The following is a 20,188-nucleotide window of genomic DNA, read 5'->3' as shown; positions in this document are numbered from 1 at the left end:
TATATTTTGTTTATTAACTTCGCAAAAAACAATTTCATTAGCTAGAATTTCAATAACTAGAATAACATTGAAACAACAATAACAATGCCATACAATAACTAAAAGTATTGAATTACAATGACATTCAACCCAAATTAAGCAATTGCACAGCAAGAAACACCACACTCAAATTTAATAAAAGTTACACCCTCACTAAACTAAATCAAGTAAGTTGCATCCTCGCTAAACTAACTAAACTTCCTCTTTTTTCAATTGGTGGTGCATATGATTATTGTTTTTGAGCTTAATTTGCATTTCATGAAACTAGATTTGTCTACCATTGATTTGGTTGTGATGAAATTCTTTTACACATGGCTTCAACTCAACAACAATGATGGATTTGAGTTTTCATGTTGCTTTTATCGAGATGTTGCAGCATCCATAAGGCATAAGATGAAAATTGAAGCGATCAAGAAAACCCATAAGAAAAATCAAGTGATGAAGACTAAAATGAAGAAGGGATACATTGAATTGGGATTAAATCAAAAAAACATTGCCACCCGAAAGATAACCTAACACGACCATTATGCTTTGATACACATAAACTTCCTTGCCACCAAATTCACCAACCGAGAACGGGTTTATATCAGATGACAAATCTAATACATGTTTCATCAATTATAACGTCATATACTTTAAAAGGCCTCAAGCCCCTGTGCCATAAAGAAATATTCTAAATCTAATTTGCTCACTTTGTGACTTCATTTTTTTTTTAAATACGTGTTTATTTACTTGTGATAAAACCATAAACGAAACAAAAGCAATCACTACTAAAACCCAAAAATACAAAGCAACAAACGACCAAAATATATTTTACTTATTTCCATCAAGTTAAATATCATAATACATCAAGAAAGAAAAAAAAAAAAAAAAAAAAAAAAAAAAAAAAAACATAACATCCTCCTCCTTCAGATTCTTAAAATGAATCATATTGCACAGTAGCTTGACATTAAGCCATTAGCTACCTGTGCTTGCTGTAGTGTTCCCGCTCACGTTCCCGCTCCCTTTCCCGTCCCCTATCCCTCTCCCGTTCCCTCACCGGAGACGATTCATATCTCGCAGGTCTCCTCTTAAAATGCCTGTCATCATCACTAGACTCATAATCTATGGCGGCGACGGTGGCGGTAGCGGTGGTGGTGGTGGTGGTGGCGGAGCTGCCACTCTTCCTTGACACCGCCGTGGATCCGCCAGGTGGCGCTTCCGTTGAACTTGACGTGACCTTCCGTTTCTTGGAACCTGTGGCGGCTGCAGCCGCAGCGGCGGCAGCCGCTTCTTCTTCCGGGAAGCTGATGCGAGAGAAGACACTCGGTTTATGTTTCCGATCACCACTGCTGGCTGCCGCCACGGGTGCCGCTGGTGCAGCCGATTTGGAATCTGATGTTGGTGGTGCTTGTGGTGGCTTTCTGGTGGTGGTGGATGATGATTCGGATCGGCGGTGGCTCTTGTGCGGCTGTGACTGGTGGTCATGGTGCCGGTTGTGGTGGCTGTCGTCGCGGTCTTCGTAATCATTGCGATCACGTGAAGATCTCCTCTTTGATGATGGATGTGGAGGTGCATCATGACCGTCGTCACGGGAATGGCGGCGGTCCGGCGACGGCCTGTCGGATCTATGGCGGTGGTGACCATCACTGCTAGGCGGCGGAATTGGTCTCTGGAACATTATCATCATTAGCATTAAAATATGTTTAGAATAAAGAAATAATATTAAGTTGGAAATAAAAATAAAAATAAAAAGACCAAAACTTCATATACCGATTTCGACTTCATTGGAGGAGCATCCTCATGGCCATGGCCATGGCCACGTGGCTCTCTGTTGAAATCCCTTTCTTTTTGTAATTCCCTGCTGCTGTAGTAACAACAATTCAAAACTATTATTATTATATTATTATAATATAATTAATTCGTTATATTAAATGGTGATTTGATAACTTGCCTTCCACTTGGGCCACGTTTCTCAAAATCACGTTTCCATTTTAATTCGGCTCTACGGGCTTCAAATTCCTCTCGGCTCATAATGGGGGGCCCACCACCATTCATGCCCATCCCTAACTCTGCAAGATCCCTGTAAGATCAAACAATTAATTTCTCTATTATTTATTTTCCATTTTAAAAATATAATTACTAATTACTAACTTGTTATGAAATTACCTCTGAGGTGGAGGGATAAAAGGAGGAGGCATCATAAGGCCTGATGCACCAAAAGGGTCCTGGGGGAACATGCCGCCTCCAAAGGGGACATCCATCGGCCCAAATCCATAACCACCACCCATGTATGGCGGCATGCCGCCACCATATGGCCCCATAAATGCATCCATTACAGGCTGCATCCCATTCCAGTAAGGGTTGTAAGGGGAAGGACCTGGCGGCATCATGTAGTTTTCAGCTGCAAACTCCTGAGATGCCCTCCACTGCATTTCTGCTGCTGAAAATATAAATTTAAAAAAAAAAGAGCCCATATGAACAAATGAGATGCTACAAAAGGTATAACAGTGATTGGAAGTTGGAATTCTACCATTTGGCATGTTAACTTTCTTCTTTTTCTTCTTCTTTGCTGAAAACAAGAAAGGAAAATGTAAGCCAATATATATAATACTGAAAAATAAATTAACAAAAAAAGGTAAACCTCCATAGATTAAATGCAAGAAATAGCAATCTGCTATTTCCATTTTATTTTTTTATTAGGACATAGCAAAAGGTTATGATTGGGTAGATTTTTTATTTTTTAGAGCACATTACAAGTATAATGCTGTAATAGAAGGAAATGAAAGAAGGATTATATATACACAAAAATAATGAAGTTGCTATCTATCCCTTGCATTTATCCCTAGAAAAGTATTAGGGTGTGTTTGGTTTCATGGATTCCAGTGGAATCAAAGGAATTGGAATCTCAAATTCCATTTTGAACCAAAATTCATGTTTAAGGAACAAATTTCTCTATTTTTTTATTAAAAGACAAAATTGCCCATCATACAACTTAAAACACAAACATGTTTGTTCATTGCCTCAATCATAGCAAAGGAATGGGATTGAACTCCATTCCATTCCATTTCCTAACACATGACATATTACAACTCTTGCATATTCCAATTCCTTTAACAGATTCCATTCCTTCCAAAAACAGATTCCATTTACCTGCCTCACCGGGAACTTGCTTCTGCTGCTGCTGCACTTCATCATCAACAGGTCTTGCACTTCCCTGTGAAGCCGGTTCCATCATACTCTTTGAATCATACGTAGCTTCAGATACATCAGGAGCTTTCATCACTTTTCCTTTCCCAGAGACTGGTGGCTCAGCTGCCGGAGTATGTTCTGCCGCCACCGCCACCTCCGCCTGCTGCATATTTGTAGCCTCCCCGTTCTGTGCTGGTGGTGCTTGCTCCCCCTTGGAGGCGGCTGATCGTGAAGGTGATGGAATCTTCGGCTGTGGTGGTGGTGCACACCTAGCAGACTCCATATCTGAAAAACAAAAAATACAGATTAAAAAACTGAAACCTTTTTCAAGAAATTGAGTATGTTCCTGTTCTTTCTGATTTTACCATGTTTAGTCCAAAACTGAAACTTTTTTCATTCTAGTCCTTATTTCAAGGTTTCATATTGATTTTGGTCATTTCAAGGTTTTAAGTCGGTTTTAACCATCATATTCGATAAAGAACCTTAGTATAAGGACCAAAATTGTCAAAGGTTTCAACTTTGGACTAAACATGGTAAAACTCAGAAAACACGGGGACCATTTTTGTAAATTAATCACATATTCACATACCTTGAACATGAAAAGCACTGCCACCATTTTCAGCACTGCTATTATTAGACTCCAATATTCGGTTTATTGTATCCCTTAATGTCTTATTAGGCAAAAGATCATCTGCAAGCACATTCGTTGCACCACAAACACACACTGCTTTGGAGATAATTTGATCTCTTATACCTGATAGTATGATCAAGATAAACAGGATCAAATATTTATAAAAAAAAAAAAATCCAATTCATTTTGCCACATCAGCTTTAAAAAAAAAACTTACATTTATCACAGAAACTGGTGAAACAGCACTTGCTGGTGAGAACAGCATCTTTCATCACATCTTTGCACAAAGGGCAATGAAGTTCTGGAGGAAGATCACCAACAGTTCTTGTAGAAGGCATCCCTTCAATCTCCTTCTCAAAAGCAGCCCTATTGTAACAAACATTATTAATATAACACAAATATATAACTACAGTTCATTTAAATAAAAAAATATATATATTAACTAATAACATACTCATTTGGCTTCAAAACTGCTACAGCACCACTAGGTAATGCATATGAGCCATCTGGAGTAGCCATTAACATGGATTTTGGAATACCAGTTGGAGGTTTCACTCTCTTTATATCAAAATTAGGATCACCATTTGTGGGACAATGCTGAATAAAATGCCCTGGTAAAAAAGATTTTATATAATTCAACAGTTTTCTTACTTATTAGCTTCTCAATTGAAATAAGAAGAAAAAAAAAAAAGATGTATGAATGATGAATCTACCTGGGGTTTTGCATCTGTGGCATACATAGCCTGGAGGTGGTGTTTTCCGCTCAAAGCCACCACCACCACCACCCCTACCTAAAATTTATTTAAAAGAAAAGAAAAACAAATCAGTTTTCAAAAGCAAAAGTGTTATATGTTTATATAAATAAACATGAACATATAAAGAAAATAAAGAAGGTAAAAGATAATTTTACCAAAACCACGTCCACCCATTCTACCACCCATTCCACGCCCAAAGCCTCTACCACCACCAAACCCATCAAAATTTTGCCTGAAAAGTCAATAAAGTCAACATCTTTTTCAAAAAATAAAAATATTAAATCATTAAAAAAGAGACTAAACTAAAACTTACTGCTGCCAATCCAAAGCTGGTGTATCAATTAAGGCCTGAATTTTGCTGTCTTCATCAGCTTTACTAGGAGCAGGAGCATCCTGTAGTTGGTTGCTAGAAACAACTGGAATAACTTCAGGAATTTCATACAAATCATTTCCAAATTCATCATATTCTGATCCATCAAGCTACAAAAATTAATGTGTTATGTTATCATCTATCATCATTCATCCATGAACAAGTTTTTAAAACATTATAAGTTATAACTACACAAGGCTTACATAGTTGGGAAAAGAAAGTCCAGCTCCTGAAAAGTTACTCTTTGCAGATTGCACAACTTCCAGCTCATTAACCATTTTTTGCCTGCAGTTCAAATCATAAAACAATTCAACTAAAACTTGATTTATGGCCATTAATGATTGAACATGTAGAAAGCTTTTGCAGGGTTTATATAAATAAGGTATCTAAATCTTTAAGAAGACAAGTATGAGTGATTTAAAAAAAAATTTAAGGTTTTGAAACTGTACTCAGGTTGTTCAGAAACTGGTGCTGCAACTATAGGCATGCGAGGTTGTCCAGGAATTCGACGAATTAAAACAGATGTATTTTTTGGAATCAACATGTCTTCATCAAGATATTCTGAAATTTCAAAACAGAAACACTTCTGTGAAATACTATAAATAGATCAATCCACATCAGTAGTACCCAAAAGGCCAACCCATTTTTGCATACTATATATAACATAAATAAATACATAATTAATAGCTAGTTCTAGTCATCTTCTAGTTGAGTTGATGTGAAATGTGAATCCTCTTCAAAGTTCAATCCAATCAACCTAATTATAGAAAAGCAAAACTTGACAACTCTTGAACAAATATTTGTTGCCATTTAAGTTGCAAACATGAAGGTTGAAATTCAGTGTGATTTTAGAATAGAATATTAAGAGATTGAAATTATTCAAGAACACAAGAGGCTGACTAGGTCTAGAACTTAAAACACACCTTCATTAGTCTGGGCGTTGGTGACCACAAGATCATAATCAGTGCCCCTGCCCAATTGCTTGGATTCATATATTTTTTCTTTCAGAGAGGCAACCGTTATAAAATGGCCATCGATTGGAATCGAGTCATAATCTTTAGCACTTTTGAACTTGTAATATACTGCCATAATTTAATATAAATTCTTTTTCTTTTCCCTCAAAAAAAGATATATCAGGAACAAGCACAAAATGCAATACTAGTAGTATCAATAAAGGCGTTCATATAAAAGAAAATTATCAAACGCCTGAATTGAACACCGAAACAAAAAGATATAATAACAGTACAAAAATCCACAGCCAAGATTCTCTATTTTTTTTTCGTTTTCCACTCTTCAGTAACTCTGAAAAAAAGATCAAACCGACTAAGGAACGGCTTCAATCTGCAAAACGCTTCAATCAAATCCTTGAAACATCTTCACGCGCTCAGTCCTTCGATGTTTCGAACTATTTGCGTAGATTCTTCAGTTCGCCAGATTCTTACGATCAGATATAACTCCACAGGAACACTTGACTTTCGATAGTGATGAGAAAATCGAAGGATCTCACGAGCTAAAGCCTCCAAAAGAACCGATTCTCTCCGATGATAACGAGTTACCGTAGTCCTTCTATTCGCCGTCGACCTCTTCCGGTGCTTGATTCTTCCGAGACGCCGATTGATTCGCTTCCAATTTCTCAGATCTACTTTCAGATAAACTATTTGCCTTCCAGTAGTCGCGAATCTGGATATATAATATATAATCCACGAATTCTCCAACCACGAAGCAAATCTCGGTTTTCAGCGGTTAATTCTGTGAAACACCTGTGAGGAGTTCAACAATCGGAGATTCGTTGATGGTGTTCAAAGAATCCAGAAGATCGTGTGCAAAATTAGGGCAAAATCGCGATAACGATGTACCCCAATACGTGTGAAACTCGCCTCCTTTGAAGATAATGCGGGCTGTACTTTTATATTTATAGGGTAACTATTTACACTTTAACCCCTTTACTATTAAAGAATGACAATTTGAAGCGTAAGAAGTGTGTAGACTTTAGATGTGCATAGAACCATTTGACAGAATCCTATAAATTAGGGCTAAGTTTAAATGAGATTTTCTTTTTTTTTTTTAAACAAGGAATCCTTTATGTCTACATATTTTATGGGCAAAATAAGTGACAAAAAGATATAATAAAGAAAAAGTGTATGACATAAAAAATCGTTACCATTAATAGATAAATATTATTCAATAACTAGATTGTTTTTAACATTAATGTTATACAAATATTATTTGTAGTATAATATTTTTTTTTAATATATATTTGCACTATTTTGTGTTGATATATTAAGCTTTTAAAACTTTTTTTTTTTTATCCTCAATACAAGCCTTTACCAAACTGATTAAATCAATGGTTTTTATGGCAAAATAATTCAACTAGCTATAAAAGATAATATTAAATAATTATCATATGATTGTACTATTCTTATTATGTTCATGATTAACATGGATTGTCCATAAATTTTATAATCACCATATATATGTTTTTTTGTAAAATTGATAATCATTAATGTCGTAATGAAAATAATAGTCCAATGGTTAAATTTTTTATTTTTTATTTTTTTATGTATCTTAGTGTTTTTGGTTGAATTTTTAAAAATATATAATGATTATTAGATAATATATTACATTTGTAGCCATTAAAAATTTATCAGCTCAAAACCCTCTTCTATTTAAGTTGTCTCTTTACCCTTATTAATATAAAAAAATTAATTGATGTAAACAAGGTATAGTATGGTTTTAATTTATGCATAAAAAATATTCGCCATCTATATATGTGATATGTAAAGCGATGTTTTTGGAAGCTATGGTATAAGAACTAATATCATCTGGACCACAAAGAATAGTTATAGTTTTGGGCTAAATGATATTAATTAATTGACTAGTGAATTTGAGAGGTGCTGTTGTTGACCAAGTTTTTGACTTGGGAACCAATTAAAAGAAGCAAGGAGGAAAGCGTCCAAGGTGCAAGTCAAAGAGAAAGATGTACGACTACAAGATTTAAACCAAAGTCAAACAAAAAGTCGATAATTTAATTATTTTTGGTTTCTTTTTTGAATTACAAAATAATATAGTTGTTCTTTATGTAATTTAGGAGCTTAGAAATCACAGATATGCATACGGTGGTTATAAAGCACAAAAAAAAGGTTTTATTGTTTTTTTTGATAAGGGACACATGATTATATCGAAGTGATCGGTAGTTAAAATGTTAGAAGCAAGGTTGTCAAGATCGGAATTTCATATAGGATTATTTTTTGGTTTGTAAGATCAGGATCGGGATCCTAAGATCCCACAAAATAATATATAATTATAATTTATAATTTTAATCATGAAAAATATTTCAAACATTCAATTTTTCGTTCAAAAGTTATAAAAACTTCAAAATATTAGTCAAAAGTCACAACACAAAATGATAAATGGTAAATTGATAAAGGGCAAAAAATATCAAATGATTTTAAAATAAATAAATAAAATAAAAATATTTGAAAAAAAAAAATCGATGGATGGTAGGATCAGATCGTATCTCGATCCTACAATCCTTCCTACAATCCTACCTACAATCTTATCTGCGATGTTACCCCAAATACGATCCGGATCGTTTTTCATACATAGGATCGTACGATCATACGATCAGGATCACGATTTTGACAACCATGATTAGAAGATGTGGACCAACAGTCTTTTTTATGCTTTCATACAAAAAGTATTCATACAAAAGATTGTTTGTTTTTCAATTAGATTGAACTAAATAAGAAAAAGAGAAAACACAATATTCATAACTATCAATCCTATGTTCATAATTACATAAAACACATAAATACAACATTGTATAGCAATATGGTTTTAAGGAAAACTATGACTGAAAGAGGAAATGAAAGCAATATGTAAAACTTGTTAATACCAATATTCATATCTAAAAATTCAGGAGCAAGGACAACAAGCAAGGTTGATCAATAAAGCAGAAAAAAAAATAATTATTTGGAAAATACAATGATTAAAAGAGAAAGGGGAAAAACATATTGAAACAAAGCGGAGTGTAGCGATAGATGCGGCGGCGTGGAGCGACAGAAGCGGCAATGGAGCAAAGGCCGACAAGGAATGTCGGCGGCGGCAGCGAGCGAGAGAAATAAGGATGTAGTCGTCGATGAAAGGGAAAGAGAATGTAGGTGTCTACCAAAAAACATACATTAAAAAATGTCTAGCCCGTCTGAAGAGTTATTTTTAAGTCTTGTTGGAGAAAATGGTTAAAAAGTCTTTCTATGATACTTTTTCTTCCAAAAAAACAAATAAGCTATTTGAAAAATGTCTAGTCGCCAGAAGTGATAAGTGTCAAAAAAAATATTTTTATCAAAAAAACAAACAACTCCTTGGAATGTTTCATATTACAATTAGATGTATTTAATTCGGTCCTATAGCTTTTCGATAGATCTCTTATTAGGTTTGACTCAATCAGTGATGTGTTGTGAACAAACCCAAATTATGTGTTTTGAACAAACCCATGGCAGTAACCAAAAACTTGATGTGCGCAAATCTCGTTTTAAAATTATAAAATTGAATTTACTTTTACTGGGGACATGCACAACTATGCAATGGATCTAATCGGTAACAATATAGATTTGGTAAGAGCGTGTGTCGAACTCAAGGGGAATAGTCGAATGCATCTAATTTAGTTCAGAACAATCTAATTACTAGTTAAATTAAAGACAACAAAACAAAAGGGGGAATTACATTACAACTAAATTAAAATAGCAACAAACCAAAACAAAACAAATGTAACATCCTAAAATTTAAGATCGAAAATTTCATTTTTAAATTAATAATTTTTAAAATATTTTACCATTACATTGTCAGTAAAGCAACACATTACAAAATCATAATGTTGTGTCCCAAACCATGACATCAAAAATAATGAAAATCAGAGTACAATCCCAGAAAGTCCAATGCGGAATTATGTGTGTGTGTGTGATGCGATGCTACGCCGCCGACTCCTTCCCCTTAGACGAAGAGGTACCTGAAACCAAAACTGAAATCGTAAGCACAAAGCTTAGTGGGTTCCCCATCATACCACATACCATACAATATCATCGGTATCTTTCAACCGGTAATCATCGTCGGTATCTTCCAACCGGTAACTTCCATCGGTATCTTTCAACCGGTAATCATCATCGGTATCTTTCAACCGGTAACCATCATCAATATCTTTCAACCGGTAACTTGGGACTATTCCACCCCCTACCACTAGCATACAACATCAAGATATAAACATACAATCAGGCATATTCGGGTACTGACCTACCCTTCGGTCCTAAGGACCACTGTCAGGGAAACTGATCCTTACTATACACATAACATATCATACAGATAAATCTCATAACCAAGGCACATAACCAGACCAAGATAATTATCACAAAGACAATCATCTGCTAAATATTCCTCTTTGGTGGGTCAGCATTATGGCCTTAGACCCACCCTACTGGAAGGTAACTCACCTCATATGAGTAGCTGTTGATAATCTGTGCGGGAAACCTCTGTCTGCTGCTGCTCCGGAAATCCTCCGGCTATAATCCCCACAAAACACTCAGTCAGAATCTGATATCTACTCTTAGGGTAAAATGACTATTTTACCCCCAACCAAGTCCAAGTCAAAGTCAAATTCTAGATGACCCGACTCACCGAGTTGGGTCGTCAACTTATCGAGTCCCTACCCTTTACTCGTCCTTATCCATGACTTGACTCGTCGAGTTTGGCAACGAGTCAACGAGTTCCCCTCTTTACGAACATCAATGAACCTTCATCCGACTCGCCGAGTTGTATGAACAACTCGTCGAGTTCACCTTCATCTGATGAACAAGTCCTGAACTTAACTCGCCGAGTTGTATGAACAACTCGTCGAGTTCATCTTCAAACATAAGAAGATTGTCTTGGACTCGCCGAGTCTGTTCTAGCACTCGTCGAGTCCCATGAACTCTAGGTCTAAAACTAAGTCCAATGTGTTGGGTCACTCCTTTTATCCTGATATAACCCTTCTAACACCCAACTGAGTTCTTTTGACCCTCAACAGATATGGGACTCAAAGCCTTGGACTCGTCGAGTCCCAAGAACGGACTCGCCGAGTCAATAACGTCTACACCCTAAATCCTCGATTTATGATGTACAACACTTGTCCAAATGATAGATCCAAGCCCATAAGCTCGATCTAGCACGTAAAGTTACGAACTTTACGTGCATGCATGAGACTTTTGAGCCAAAAAGGCTTTAAAATGGCTCTTTTGTTGCATGGGGCCTTCCTTGGGTGCAAAAGCAACCCAAATCTGCCTTGTGACTCTTCTTAAGTGCTAAATTCGAAGTCTTGGCCCCCAAATATGTTTGCAAATCATGGTTGGTCACCTCATATGCCTTATAAGCCCTAAATCTTCCCCAAAAAGGGATCTAACAAACAAGCAAGCAAGGTACAGACTTTATACCTTTCAAAGACTGCAAATGATGAACCAAACTCGAATCCTTCAGTCTCCTCTTGATCCTTCTATGCTCTTCCTTGTTCCTTGAGGTCAAAACCCACAAAAATCACTCAAAAGCTTTAGTTCTTGCTCTAAAACACTTAGGGTTTGCTATAGAGAGCCTTTGGGAGCATTAGGGACGAGTGGTGGCTGAAAGAGATGATTAAATAGGGTGCAAACCCTCAAATTAGGGTTTTGTCCAGTTAGAGCCTACTCGTCGAGTTTGGTCGCCAACTCGACGAGTCCATCACTTAAGTCCCGTGTCCAATCTCACTCCTACTCGACGAGTTGGGCCTTCAACTCACCGAGTCCCAGGCCAAAAATGCAAAATACAACAAAATAAATTACATACCAGGAACCGAGTGCTACAACAAAGATGAAAATTTGAATGGAAAACGGATAACTAAATGTACTTCTACTTAGACTCGATTACCCCTTTTAACTATGATTGATTACCAAAGTCCAATGGATTTTAATTCTTTATTCACTGATTCCTAAGTTGATTTGTCACCTTAGTCGTGTCTGACACTTTTAACATCTTTTCGCAACTTCCGTAAACTGCTTCTTTTAAATTGTATTCACCTTTTCTCCTCAATAACATCAAAATAATAAGATAATTCATGAAATATATGTATAATTTAAGTGTTAGCAATCAGCAACTATCCCTAAACAAATATTTTTATTTAAAAAAAGTAGATAGATATTAAATCATTTGAGCAATATATATTTTTTTAAATAAATTAAGCCCAAATATGGCTTGTTGTCATTAAGGTATTAATTACAAACTATAGTATGAAACTATGAATGATTATGGTTCATATTATTTTTTCAAATTATTTTTGTTAAGTGATCTTTGTGGTTTATGACTTTAAGTTGTTAATAAAAAGAAGAGAATTGATTCTTCCACCTAAAACACAATTTGTCCGCATGAGACACAACATTGTTATGGGTGCAACATGATTGATGTATGAAATGTTATGTAATGTCCACATATGACTCAATTTTTTTTTGTAATAGTGAACAGATTCACTATAATGCCAAATTACTTAACTTTCTATACCAAACTCTCAAGTAATCCATAATTGATGTCACGTTTAATCAACCAATGGGTATGAGATCTTACCGGCCAATAGATTTTATCCCAAAACTGTTCATCAATCAATGGGTGTGGGATCTCATTATCAACGGAGCACTGTACACACAATCATGTTGAAATAATAATATATCAAGTTAGTAAAACAAACACTATAGGATGCATATAGGACTTGTTCATCGCATTTTTATAGGGTTTCCATTTCGGGCATGTGTTCTGAACATGTTCTTCGAATTTCAAACTTAGATCCTTATTTCAAACAAGCATTTCTATTATACTACTAGGGATGAGCATCGGTCTGGATTCGGACCAAGAACCGAAAAACCAATAAGCGATCTAGTGGGAAATGGAGAGCCAGAAACCGAATCGAATACCTTCAGTTCCAATTGGTTCCGGTTTTTTCTAGTCTGGTTTGGTTCCACCGGGTTAAATGTTCATCCCTATACACCACTACTTACTAGCTTTGATAATAATTACCGAGAAATGCATAGTGAGTAAATATTTGGAAAAAAAAAATCCATTTTGGACAAGTTCTCGAACTTTTGGATGAGGGTATTTGATTCAGACCAACCGTTTTCATTTTTATAAGATATAATCTAACACATGTACAAGTTAAAAGAACGTACCCGATAAACCTAGATCTCTTTTGCATCCAAATCCATGTTGATTGGATTTGAGAAAGTTTAAAATGTTATTAGGGTTGGTATCACATTTCAAATTTTCTTTAAATAAGTGATCACTTGGATGGACGAGTACCCATGAGATCCCAAATCCAAAACAATCCATTTTGGGTTTGAATGACCATCAAATCATGTGTGTAAACTTATAAAGAATTAGTTAGTTGATCCTGAATAACAAGTGGTAAAATTCATATACATCACATTCTTTCCTAAAAACAACAAAAGCATATCTAAAACTATTTTCATTTAAACCCATTCTTTATAGCAAGATATAAAATAAAAATAAAAAAGTGAATCACACCCTCTAGAAAGCCCACATCGAATCCAATCAAGCCTATCACATGGGAGTAAATCGTAAAATACTGACAATCTTTTGACAAGTTTTGGAACAAAACCACCTTTATAGAATTTCACACCTCAACCATTAAGTTTTAGTGACTTTAGTCGCAGGGGCTATATGATTCTAATTACTAAAACACACATCCAAACACCATAAAGCCAAAAAAGTAAACAATAAATTTACAATTTTTTAAGCTAGTATCAAGCAAAACAAAGTATAAAAAAAACTTTATAGACCATACATTCTCTTAACCATAATTAAGTAAACTAGGGCTAGATATAGTTTTCAACCAGTTCAATTAAGTATACTTGGGGCTTAGAACCTTGAACCCAACACGAGAAAGAAAACCAAAACAAGTCAAATGTCAGTCAAGATCAATGATGAAACAACCACAACATAAGCAAGAAAGAAAAATATCGCTATCTGCATGAACAACTTTGGATTGTCCCTCATGTTTGGTGATGTCACTGCCCTGTAAAATTTATTCAACTTTAATTCAAACAACAATTGCAAAAAATAACAATGTATGAATGTACACTTTATTTTTATTTTTTTTACCAATATAGGAAATAATCAAATAAATAAAAAGTGTTACCTAGCAATACGTTGAGAAAGCCGAGGAAACGGCATGCTTTGAATAAAAACAATACCAGGTCCTGTCAACATTGCTGTTACCAGATTCTCCCCCTGTGTAAAATCATTTTTTTAAGAAAAAACAAAAGCTTCTAGATAAAAAATAAACAGAAAAAAAGAAAAATAGGAAGTAATTCATCACAAAGTTACCCCGAAGACTACTCTTCTCATTGGGCCATTATATTTTATTTGCACATTTACTGTAGATGGCACAGCCACAATGCTGGACATGTCAACTGCAAGTGTCTCCCCCACCTCAAGATTTTTCTGCACCACTAACACCACCAAAAAAAAAAAAAAAAAAAAAAAAAAAAAAAAAAAAGTCAAATAAACTGAAAATGTTATTTACTTTTTATATAATGTGATATAAAAAGCCTACCAGATCCACCTCCTGTTATGAATGCCAACCCTTGTCCAGATAGTTTTTGTCTCAAGAATCCCTACATACAACAACATAACAAAATCATTTTGATGGAAAAATAAATAAATAAATAAATAATTGTCAGGGTAAATAATCAAAATATAATCTAACCTCTATACCAGGTACAACATTACGCGCCCTCTGATCAAAAGTATTACTGATCTTCACATCACCAACAGAGCAAAGAAACGCATCTGGCTACAAAATAATACTCACAAAGTCAGATACAGACTTCTAATAATCCAATATCGGATGACTTGAGATTTATGTCATCCGATATACGATGACTGTAGCATAGCATGTTACAGTCATTAGATTAGAGCAGATTAATCTAATCTGCTCTGGCCATTGGATGACCGGAACAAACAAACTGCTCCGGTCATCTAATCATCCGATCTCATGGATGAAAGAAAGAAAGGTGAAAACAGTCGAAGAATCAAATATACGATATCGGATGACTGCAGCTTTTATGTCATCCGATATACGATGACTGTAACATAACATGCTACAGTCATTAGATGACCAGAGCAGATTAATCTAATCTGCTCTGGCCATTGGACTACATTCTGTTCCGGTCATCCATGATGACCGGAACAAACAAACTGCTCCAATCATCTATGGAGCAGAAACTGCTCTAATCATCCGATCTCATGGATGATAAATTTAGAGTATGCCAAAGAAAGAAAGGTGAAAATAGTCAAAGAATCAAATATACCTGGCATAAAATTTCGCCACCAAATTTTGCTAAATCAATCTGCAGCATAAGGAATAAATTAACAAAATCAAGAATCCAACATGAAAGATTAATTAACTATAATCTATAGGATGATACAAACCGGAAGAATTCTTGCGAGAGAAGGTGCAGCAATGCCAACAAATCCATCATTTGAACCGGTATTTAAAAACACTGTGCTAATTACATTCTTCCCAAATAGCCATTGCCACATTCCTGCTTCATTTTCAGGGGCATAAACATTTTCCATTTGAGTAGTTCCAGACATGTAGCACATACAACCTGGTCTTGCACTCACTTTCTCTTCTGGCTTCAACATTATCTGAGGGGAAATACAGATACAGTTATAGGTTGTTTTGATGGAGATATAATTTCTTTGGAAAATTTTAATTACAAAAGAAATACCTGAACAATCTGAGCCTCACCACCTAAAATCTGAAAAGGTGTAACATCGTCTTGTTGATTCTATTGAAAGTCAACACCATGAGTCAGATTATTGTGAAAGTAAGAAAGAATGCCAGATAAGATAATGTCAGTATTATCATCACAGGAGAACTGGAACTCATTGTTGCTTCAAAAAAGGTGAGTCCTTTCAGACTCTTGGTTAATGTAAATGCAAAGATTCTTCAATCTAACAGAGAAAATAGTAGTAATAGCAATTATTGTAATGACATTATTGAACTGTCTTAAGAAAACATAGTTACAGGAGATAATGTGAAGAAAATTATTTTTCTTGCTCCAAAATTGCAATCAGCATCTCATATACCAATGGAAGTTATGATTTTGCCGATGCAGTCACTGGTAAAAGTAACTGATTGGGTTTAGATTGAAGATAAGTCGCATGAAGAAATCAACAATTTACATCAAATATCGCACAAACCCTAATTCCCTTTTTTCATTATATTTTCTATTGATGACGATAACGAGGTTCTGGAGAAAAAACCTACATTTCAACAAGGAGTATCCCTTCTGGGAGATCGGCATAAATAACCACTGTTAATTTGCTATTTGCACCAAAATTTGCACGATCAATGATACGATCATCAGTTGCATATCAAAGCAAGTACAATTAAGAAACTCGAAAATCACGGAGGTTTAGTAGTAGATTAGAATTCATCAGGCTCTGTTACAATTCGGATTATTACAATAATAAACACGCATATGTTCAATTTGAATTTCTTCACAAAGAAACACCATGAATTGAATCAAATTCAACAAAAACAAAAACCTGGAAGTAAAATTAAGAATACCTGATAAACAAATGGCTGAAACGGCGTAGAAAAGAACGGGGCCGCCATGAACGAAGCAGAACACACGCGCGCACACACAATCACTAGATTTATTATTCCTGAAATCAAAACCCCATGGAAGGGATCGATCGGAGATTGTGGGTTCTAAGATCCATTTTGCTTTTTCTTATTGAAGATTTGACAAAGTTGAACCAGATCCCTGAATAACCACTTGCATTTACTTAAATTACCATGTAAGGAGTGTAGTTTCGATGATCACGGGAGGGTATTACTGACATTTCATGACTTCCTTTTTCTTAGGTTCTGGAAGGAGGTTAAACTGGAGACGGCAAAACATCATCGAGTTCATGGTATATTTACCATGTTAACCCTAATTAAAACCTTTATAAAAAAATTTAAAAAAAAATAAATAAAAAATACACTAACTATTCAAAAATGTCTATAACTTATCGACAACACAAATTAATTTTGTAAAAAGGCAAACGGTTTATGTTTTTCTTTTTGGGAAATTGGGTGATCTCAATATTTGAAGAAAGCAATTAAAAGAACTTGTTATTGGAAAAATAATCACCAAGTTAATAAAAAAGATTTTGGATTTCGGAAAAAAAAACATTTGGGGATTTTAAAAAATAAGTCTGAAACTCAACGAGCAATTCTTGAATTTCAAAACAAAATTTATTGTTTACTCGAATCTAAACATTAAACATGCATATTAAATAGGAAATATATACAAAATTATGGTTTAAAATTAATCAATAATATTAAACATTCCAAAATAGATGTTTTGGATATTAATGTAGAGATTTCTTTGAGAAAAAAATGCAAAAGAATAACTCATGAATTCGAATATTGATCTAGAGATTTCTTTGAAAAAAAAAAAAGCAAAATCTACATCTATATCTACATTCCTAATAAAAAACTCTTAATTCTGTCAGATGTCATCTTTTTATTATCTATTTTGCCATGTGGCTTCTTCCTGGAATCCAATATTATGTTTTTCCCGCCTGAACACAATTTGCATCAGCAATTCAATCACCTTTATCACATCCCTTAAAACCAACAAGTTCATAAATCTAAAATTTATAGCATGATTTTTGCTGCTCTTTATAGCGTGAATATAGGAATTCAAAATTCAAATTTTGAATACTTCATATTACATATCTCCACCTTGCTTCTTCTCATAACCCTAGCTCCAATTACATCTCTCTTGCTCTATGTTATCTTTTTTGAGTGTGTCGTTGCCCAGGCTTTTTTGCTGTTTTCTATGGTCATTGATGGTGTATATATATCTCCATTACTTGGGTTCCGATGTACGAAGTTTGATAAATCTAAAACGATGTATTAATGTTCATCAATTTCCCCAACGCTTGAATTTTAATTTCCCAAGTATGATTTTTAGGTCTATGTTCATCATTTTTTTCCATGTTTTTATGTATTTTGATTTTCCAGATCCAAACGAAGATGTCGAAGCTGAAGCGTGAACTGATGATTCTGTCACTTACATAAGGTTTCTTTATGGTGGAACTATGCTCAACCCTTACTTTTAATCTTACTTATTTTTGGAAGACATCGATAGCACATAGTAAGGACATCCCCATTATATTCAATTTTTTAATCTTGATTTTGTTTTTTTTAAGGCATGTTATAATTATGGCCAGAAATCTACAAGTAGCTAAGGTAAAATGCATTTTTTTTCAAGGCTAAAAAGATGGAAAATGTATCAATACAAGTTATTTAGCGTATACATTCTCTTGTCATCTCAATTTAATCGTTTTCATTGATTTCTTATTCTAGGGTTTTTATTTTTAAATTATATGTTCTCTATTCATAAATAGCAAAAAGACTAAATTTTAATTGTTTCGTTATTAAGACTTTCAATTCTTAGAAATTCTAAATCATTTGGATTTAAAGAACATCCAAACACCGATTTAATATATTTCTTTATCAAGATTTCAAATTCTTTTTGTGCAAACCAAGAAAATATACAGAATTTTTGTTGTTTGTTTGTGTTTCTGTTTTGGTATTTTTTTTTCTAACTTTTTATTACTTTTTGAATTTCCAATTGACCAGATTCTGAGAAAAGCTTTTGTATCATGAAATACAAGAGATGAAGCACAGTGGAGGTCTTTAACACATATACATTTACTTCCCATTCATGGCGTTATGCAAGTTTAATGGGGGTTGAATAAGGTTTTCACTATGCCCACCAGGTGTTCGATTAAATGCCAATATGAGTTTATTTTTTACTATTATACAATAATCTCAATTATATGTTCATACTATTTAGGTTTGGATTTTATTGGTTTATTCACCTAAAGAGATGAGATGTTTTAAATATTCACAACCACTGCTCCACCACCTTACAATGTAACGACCCGTCTCTGGTATGTTGTTTTATAGTATTTATTTTTGAAGTTTGTAGAGGAACTCGACGAGTCTATGTCCCGACTCATCGAAGTTTGTAGAGGAACTCGACGAGTCTATGTCCCGAATATGGACTCACAAGGTAATTCAGCTAGTGAAGGTGCAGTGGGAGCACCGGAAGGGGTCTAAGTGGACGTGGGAGGCTGAAGATGAGATGAGAGAACATTATCCCGAGTTATTTTCAGATTCAGCAGCAGCATACTTCGAGGACGAAGTCTGAGTCAAGTGGGGGAGAGTTGTAACGACCCGTCTCTGGTATGTTGCTTTTATATTATTTATTTTTGAAGTTTGTAGAGGAACTCGGCGAGTCTATGTCCCGACTCGTCGAGTAGGGTCGCGATTTTGATCAGCTTATAGATCGGCGACTCGGCGAGTCCATATTCGGGGCTCGGCGAGTCGGCCTGCCAGGTAGAAACCCTAAATCCCCGGGTTTGCACCCTATTTAAACCACCTTATCAGCCCCAAACTCGCCTCTTTCATCCCCAAAACGTTATCTAAGCAAACCCTAATCATCCCATTGAGTTTTTGAGCATTCTTGGTGTAATTCTTGAAGCTTTGAAGAGAAGAAGAAGACTAAATCCAAAGAAGAAGAAGAAGATCCAAGTCCTTGCACCCATCTCAGAGTACTTTGAGGTAATGATCAGTTTCTTCCCGTTTTGTTGATAGATTCCCCTTTATAAGCATATTTAGCCCATTCTTTAGCTTGTTCATAGTATAGAAATCATATTGGATGGATTAGCTTTCGAATCTAGCCATGTTTCAGTTCCAAAAGCGTAGATCTATCAACTTTATGGAGCCATTTTGCATGATAGCCCTAGATCTACTCTTCCAAGTGCCTTTCTAGCCTTTATACCCTTTTGTATGCTTTTGTACACGTAAAGTTGGGAACTTTACGTGGTAAACCAGCCTTAGGAGCTTAGATCTATATATTGTATGCAGTGGTTTTGAGCAGAATCGAGTTTTTAGAAGTTGCATGCATGAGACTCGGCGAGTCGAGTCGCGAGTCCCCGATTCTTCCCCTTTGAGTGATTCCGAGTGGGCACCAGTGAGTAGTGTATGGACTCAGTGAGTTAGAGGTTAGACTCAGCATTGGAGGGACTCGACGAGTTGTTCATACAACTCGACGAGTCCAAGGCAATCTTCTTAAGATTCAAGAA

At 35.1% G+C, this 20,188-nt stretch overlaps 2 protein-coding genes across 4 annotated transcripts; both read right to left on the bottom strand.

Annotated features, from left to right (window-relative positions):
* Positions 1–823: 823 nt before the first annotated feature.
* Positions 824–6,848, bottom strand: LOC145003411 (DWNN domain, a CCHC-type zinc finger). 3 transcript variants are annotated; one of them, XM_078962529.1, is made up of 15 exons: positions 5,890–6,848; positions 5,416–5,527; positions 5,170–5,251; positions 4,910–5,076; positions 4,752–4,828; positions 4,555–4,632; positions 4,296–4,452; positions 4,059–4,207; positions 3,800–3,964; positions 3,172–3,495; positions 2,552–2,590; positions 2,188–2,461; positions 1,973–2,101; positions 1,792–1,885; positions 824–1,690 (listed from the first exon to the last, which is right to left on the bottom strand). In XM_078962529.1, exons 1-15 carry the CDS (start codon positions 6,053–6,055, stop codon positions 1,001–1,003), a joined length of 2,703 nt encoding a protein of 900 aa, XP_078818655.1. In that variant the 5' UTR covers positions 6,056–6,848; the 3' UTR covers positions 824–1,000. The 3 variants fall into 3 exon arrangements, with proteins under 3 accessions (XP_078818655.1, XP_078818656.1, XP_078818657.1); XM_078962530.1 differs by having other exon boundaries at positions 1,792–1,882; XM_078962531.1 differs by having other exon boundaries at positions 2,188–2,458.
* Positions 6,849–13,787: 6,939 nt separating this feature from the next.
* Positions 13,788–16,824, bottom strand: LOC145002879 (uncharacterized). The gene is made up of 9 exons (XM_078962064.1): positions 16,608–16,824; positions 15,763–15,822; positions 15,461–15,679; positions 15,340–15,378; positions 14,736–14,822; positions 14,583–14,643; positions 14,354–14,478; positions 14,166–14,257; positions 13,788–14,042 (listed from the first exon to the last, which is right to left on the bottom strand). The coding sequence occupies exons 1-9, from the start codon at positions 16,653–16,655 to the stop codon at positions 13,928–13,930; spliced, it is 846 nt and encodes a 281-aa protein (XP_078818190.1). The 5' UTR covers positions 16,656–16,824; the 3' UTR covers positions 13,788–13,927.
* Between the last annotated feature and the right edge of the window lie 3,364 nt (positions 16,825–20,188).

Source organism: Lactuca saligna, chromosome 6 (assembly GCF_052625555.1).
Source record: "Lactuca saligna cultivar CGN05327 chromosome 6, ASM5262555v1, whole genome shotgun sequence".
Lineage (NCBI taxonomy): Eukaryota > Viridiplantae > Streptophyta > Magnoliopsida > Asterales > Asteraceae > Lactuca > Lactuca saligna.
The sequence above is the reverse complement of the archived record's forward strand: the minus strand, read 5'-3'. Positions and strand labels throughout refer to the sequence as shown.

Coding starts and splice junctions, on each gene's coding strand:
- LOC145002879 (XM_078962064.1), bottom strand. CDS start 16,655: ATGGCGGCCCCGTTCTTTTCTACGCCGTTTCAGCCATTTGTTTATCAG. Junction 15,680..15,762: donor GTGAGGCTCAGATTGTTCAG/GTATTTCTTTTG, acceptor ATTTCCCCTCAG/ATAATGTTGAAGCCAGAAGA. Junction 14,043..14,165: donor CTTTCTCAACGTATTGCTAG/GTAACACTTTTT, acceptor TAAATTTTACAG/GGCAGTGACATCACCAAACA.
- LOC145003411 (XM_078962529.1), bottom strand. CDS start 6,055: ATGGCAGTATATTACAAGTTCAAAAGTGCTAAAGATTATGACTCGATT. Junction 5,077..5,169: donor GACTTTCTTTTCCCAACTAT/GTAAGCCTTGTG, acceptor TAATTTTTGTAG/CTTGATGGATCAGAATATGA. Junction 4,633..4,751: donor AATGGGTGGACGTGGTTTTG/GTAAAATTATCT, acceptor AATAAATTTTAG/GTAGGGGTGGTGGTGGTGGT.